We start from the raw sequence: 5,779 nt of genomic DNA on the forward strand, positions 1-5,779 counted from the left end.
TCCCCGGTGGTCCCCGGACCCCATGTTGAGAACTACTGGCATAAAAAATAAAAAATAAAAACACCAGCAGCACTGTATGCTGTGGCCTATTCATCTTTCTTTTGTGACGATGCCAAAGTTGCCTCATCCCATCAACTGTATGAAGGTTGTGGGAAGCCGTCGTATTCCAGTGTCATCAATCATGTTGAAACTAGACCAAGGCTGCAGGTCCCTGTTGGACACCAGCACATTTCTCTTGGCCCATTTTCCTTTACTTACTGTAAGAAACTGATCAGCAAAAAAAAAATGCAGACCTTGTGCCGTTTCGTTATAATGTAAAGATCAGCGAGAAACGTATTCACCCTACTCACCCTCATGTCAGTGTAAACACAGGTGACGTTTGTCCAGATAACACACAGGGAGGTTGTCAGCATAGCTGGAGGGAAAACCAGTCACCATTGACGGGTTCTCTCTTATATGTGTCTTTACCATGAGGGTGAGTCGATGATGACAGAATTTTCATTTTTGGGTGAACCGTTCCTTTAAAGTCAAGCTGAAATGAAAAATGACTTTTTAACCTATTTCAGATCACATTCCTCGTTATACAGTGCACCCGTTTAACAATGCCAACAAAATCAACAAAATCCAATTTCTTTGGTTTTTCACATCAGAATTCAACCATGTTGTCTTCATTCATGACGAAATCTACCGTGTGCTTATGCCATACACCTAGTACTATCAAATTTCGACAGCTGTCAATCAATCTCCAACTGTCATTCTCCGGGCAACTGCGCGGTGCGATGCTGCCACAGAGCTAACGCTAACTAGCTGATGTTTCTGCAGGGGGCAAAGGCTCCAACATGTACATGTACAGCCTCGTCTCCGTCTCCAGCACCTCGAGGGGCACGCCTGTCTGCTCTGTAACAAGGTAGATACAGTAAGGGGGGAGTAATCCTCCACAACTGAATGGAGGCTAACATTAGCAAGGCTAGCATCCAAAACTCATCACTGTCAGACTCCATATTGGTTTGTTGTTCTGACACTAGTGTCGAATCAAACTCCGCAAGCGTTTTGTCCCGCCTCTTTAGCGGCCTGTTGTCCAATCAAATTAGTCCCCGTCAATGGTCCCGCTTCTGTTCCCGCCTACAATTCACTCGGAAATACATCAGGAAGCGAGGAAGTGAAATACTCTGGAACGCCATTTCAGCTTGACTTTAAGAAATGTTATCTTTTGTAGGAAAATGCCTTCATCTAAAAGTTCTAATTCATTTCATTTTGATGCCAACAATAATTTTGCAACATAAAACACATTTACCTGAAAATGTTGTGGATTATAACTGTAAAAATATCTAGCCTACAGCTTACTGTAAAACGCACTCTATTTCGACTCACTTTTTCCTTGTTCTCCACCTGTTTCTCACACCCGATTCTGAAATACGCATCACACATACGACTCTCATACGCATTACGCACTCACCATCAGCCCTCGCACACTGTGGAACCCTGATACGCAGACAAACACACCATTCTCTCCGTGCGTTTGTTACCTCACAAAAATCGAAGGGGTGTCATAAACACGGCTAACAGATCTGTCCGGCGTCTATCCTTCTCTTCACAAACAGACGCACACATCATTTCTCCTCCGGTCCTGACGTGACTAACGGGCAGCAGATGTCTTAACAAATCTCATTTCCTGTTTCCTCATGATCCAATTACATCGATGTGTTTTCAAGGTGCGTCTGTGTCTGCTGTCGTTATCATTTTGTTTTCCATCAAAGACCACACAGTGGAGCTAAGAGTTTTCACTAATGCTTTTAAATGTCATCATCTTGTTTTTAATCATTGTACGGCTTTACTATCTCTCCCACATTGCCACAAAATGAACATCAAACTCATCCCTCCGTGCACACGAGGCAAGATACAGAGATAGCAGAGGAGGAGAAACACTTAATTATAGCTCAACTAACAGCTTTATCTCTCGCACACACACACACGCAAGCACACACACACACACACACACACAAACACACACACACACACACACACACCTGTGGAGTGTGTGTGAGCCCTTATCTTCACAGTGTCTGTTACAGTCAGAGCTGATGTGAAGCTGCGTTCAATGGAAGCCAGATTAAGCCGAGAAGAGACACCACAAAGACACCCGCTGCCTCCCTCTGTTCCCCCCGCCCCCGGGCGCTCTCTCTTACCCGTGACGGTGATCAGCATGGGAGCCACCAGCGGCCGGTTGTTATCCAGCTTGCGGCTCAGTCGGATCTCCCCGCTGGTGTGGTTGAGGAGCAGTAGGTGCAGCTCGTTGCCCCGGTCGATGGTGTAGTACAGCCGGTCCGACACGTCAGGGTCGTGGGCCGGCACCCGGCCGATCACCCCGCTGGGGAAGCTGTTGGAGCGGTTGGACACGAAGTTGTTGAAGACGATCTGGAAGTCCTGCAGAGTGGGCCGGTTGTCGTTCTGGTCCACCAGACGGATGCGCACGGTGGCGCGGCTGACGAGCGGCGCCGACGTGGCCTGCACCACGATCACGTACTCGTTGTGCGCCTCGTAGTCCAGGTCGATGAGCGAGGTGAGCTCTCCGGAGAAGATGTCCATCTGCAAAGTCGAGCCCGACGCAAGTTTATTTGTATTAGCCCCCTCAATCACAAATCATGCCTCAGAGAACGTTACAGAGAACGTGTCTAGCTGTTAGCTAACCACAATCAATCAACAGAAGAGAAGAGAGAGGAGAGGGAGAAGAAAAGAAAGAGAGAGAGAATAGATAGAGCCATATGAAATCCTTTTTATTTCTTTTTTCCAAATTCAGTTTTTCACATTTTTATTCTTATTCAGGGGTGAGCGTCAATATTTTGTGTTTTTTTGTGATGTCTTGGCTCTCTCAGACAGCCTCTTCCACATGTTTCTCAAACTGAAAACCAAGTTGTGAGGTGACAGAAGGAGTAAGACCGACCCCCCTCTCAAAACACCCCAATCCAAAACTGAATCATTTCTCTAGGCCTAGTATTTTACAATTATGAAATCATTTAGGTTACTACACTAATTAGGTATACTTTTGATTTTGATCATTATGCCTACTCTTTATCAATTTCAACCAAATTCTGGGAAATTCTGCAGTATTCCATGTTTTACAGTTGATTCCATTTTTATTACCAAATTCCATGATTACGTCCATTTTTTTCCGTTTTGCGGAAATCATATGGCCCTAGAACAGAACAGAAGACAGGAGAGGGAGAACAGAGGAGAGGGAGAAAGAAGGGAGAAGAGAGCAGAGAGAGAAAGGAAAATAGAAAGAAGCGAGAGAAGAGAGAGAGTGCAGAACGAGAAAACACAGACAGTCTAACCTGGAAGATCTCGGGGATGTTGCCCTCCACAATCTGGTACATGATCTGGGCGTTGGCGCCCTCGTCGGGGTCGGTGGCGGTGATCTGGGCGACCACGGAGCCCACGGCGCTGTTCTCCTTCACCAGGATCTCAAAGTCGTCAGCGGGGAACACCGGGGCATTGTCGTTCACGTCCAGAACCGTCACCTGGATGTGCACGGGGGTCCGTTGAGGGGGAATGCCACGGTCCACGGCGTAGGCGGTGAGCTCATAGAATGGAACGCTCTCGCGGTCCAAGCGGCGAACGGTCCGGACGATGCCGGACGTGGGCTCGATGGTGAAATCCCCGTCCCCGTCCTCGCCGTTTTGGAAGGTGTACTGGACGCGGCCGTTGGCGTGCGCGTCGCGGTCGGTGGCCGAGATCTGGAGGACGCTGGTGAAGGGAGGAGCATCTTCAGTCACTGATCCCTGGTATCTGGGGCTGAGGAACTGAGGGGCGTTGTCGTTCACGTCGTTCACGTTCACCTCCACATACGTCGTGTCCGCTTTCTGTGGGATTCCGTTGTCTTTGGCTGTAATGGCCAAAGTGTAGGTCATCTGGTCTTCATAGTCCAGCTCCGCCTGGAGTGTTATCGCACCGGTGCCCGGATCGATGCGGAATTGTGGGATGTTGTCTTCCAGGAAGTATGTGATCCGAGCGTTTTCACCCACATCGTCATCTGTGGCACTGATGACGACGACGGTACTCCCGGGCGGCCGGTCCTCGTTGACGCTGACGGAATAGTGGGCGCTCTGGAACACGGGCCGGTGCGTGTTGGCGTCCGTGATGTTGACGTGAACCTGGCAGGTGTCGTGCAGCGTGCGGTCCGAAGCGGTGACCGTCAGGACGTAACGGCGCTCCTGTTTGTAGTCCAGCGGCAGCGCTAAGGTCAGCAGTCCGGACCCTCCCGCGGTGCTGATGGCGAATCGGTTTCGGGTGTTCCCTCCTGTGATCTGATAGGTCACGGCGCTGTTGACGTCGCGGTCCACGGCGGTGACGCTCACGACGCTGGTGCCGACGGTGGCGTCCTCATTCAGACGGACAAAGTACTCCCTCTGCAGGAACTCCGGCCGGTTGTCGTTGACATCCATCACTGTAATGGTGACACTCGCTGTGGCGGACAGAGGTGGCATGCCATAATCCCTCGCCTCCACACCGAAGAAATAGTGCTCCACCGACTCTCGGTCGAGTGCGGACCTCACAGTGACCCAGCCCGTGGCAGAATTGATGATGAATGGTGTGTCAGAGCTGGTGCCAGTTAGCCGGTACTCCAACCGGCAGTTGTCACCAGAGTCGGTATCGATGGCCTGGATGTGGAGGATGGAACTCCCAATCGGGGAGCTCTCGAGCACGGACGCCTGGAACGGCGTGGAGACGAAGATCGGCGGGTTGTCGTTGACGTCCTTCACCTGCACGCTGACGATGCCGGTGTTATTGGAGAGCGGTGGCCGCCCGTTGTCCTGCGCGCGAACACGGAGAGTGTACTCCCTTTCGGCCTCAAAGTCCAACGGCGCCACCACCTGGATCTCCCCGGTAACGCTGTCGATGGAGAACTGTCCGCGGCTGTTGCCGCTGATGATGTTGTAGTGCACGGCGGCATTGCCGTCCTTATCCTGGTCTGTGGCGCTCACGCGGAGGATCTCCGAGTGCAGCCGCACGTCCTCCCTCACCGGCACCACGTAGCGCTTCTCGCTGAACTGCGGCACGTTGTCGTTCTCGTCCAGCACGGTGATGAAGACTTTGACGGTGGCCGAGCGCGGCCCCGGCTCCTTCCCCTGGTCGCTGGCCTCCACCTGCAGGGTGTAGTGCTCGTTGGTCTCCCGGTCCACCGCGCCGCGGGTCGTGATGAGCCCCGAGCGCGGGTCGATCTCAAACGCCGCCCGTGCCAACGCGGTCGTGTCGCCGATAAACCGGTAACGGATATTGGCGTTGGTCGGGGAGTCCAAGTCTGTCGCTCTCAGCTGCAAGATGGGATAGCCCTCTTCTACGTTCTCTCGGATCGTCTCCCTATACTCTGTCTGCTCGAATATAGGGGAGTGATCGTTCCGGTCCGAAACGGTGATGGCCACCATCGTGGTGCCGGAGAGGCGAGGGGAACCGAAATCGGTCGACGTGACCCGGAAGTAATGCAGATCCATATGTTCTCGGTCTAGGATCTGCGTGGTGGAGATGAGACCCGTTTCCGGGTGGATGTGGAAGTAGTCAGTTGACCGACTGTTCATGAGCGGGGCCATGGAGTAGATCAGCCTGCCCGCGTCTCCCGGGTCTGGGTCCGAGGCGGACATGGCGATGACCGAGGTGCCGGGCGGCTGGTTCTCGGCGACGTGCACCTGGAAGTTGTACTGGGAGAAATGGGGATGCCGGTTGGCGGCGCGGCGAGCGCGAGGCCACGTCATTAGGACCTCCCTCTCCCTTTCTCCCCGCACGC

General features: G+C 52.4%; 1 protein-coding gene across 1 annotated transcript in view; it reads right to left on the reverse strand.

The window, feature by feature from the left end:
* The window catches only part of celsr3 (cadherin, EGF LAG seven-pass G-type receptor 3), a gene marked incomplete at both ends in the record, with an annotated part of 74,279 nt that overhangs the window by 66,609 nt on the left and 1,891 nt on the right, over nt 1-5,779 (reverse strand). Inside the window, 2 exon segments of the mRNA XM_083639246.1 lie at nt 2,187-2,586; nt 3,333-5,767. Of these exon segments, the coding sequence (XP_083495372.1) occupies nt 2,187-2,586; nt 3,333-5,767 (2,835 nt within the window).

The sequence above is a fragment of the Poromitra crassiceps genome (genome assembly GCF_964638095.1).
Source record: "Poromitra crassiceps genome assembly, chromosome: 6".
Lineage (NCBI taxonomy): Eukaryota > Metazoa > Chordata > Actinopteri > Beryciformes > Melamphaidae > Poromitra > Poromitra crassiceps.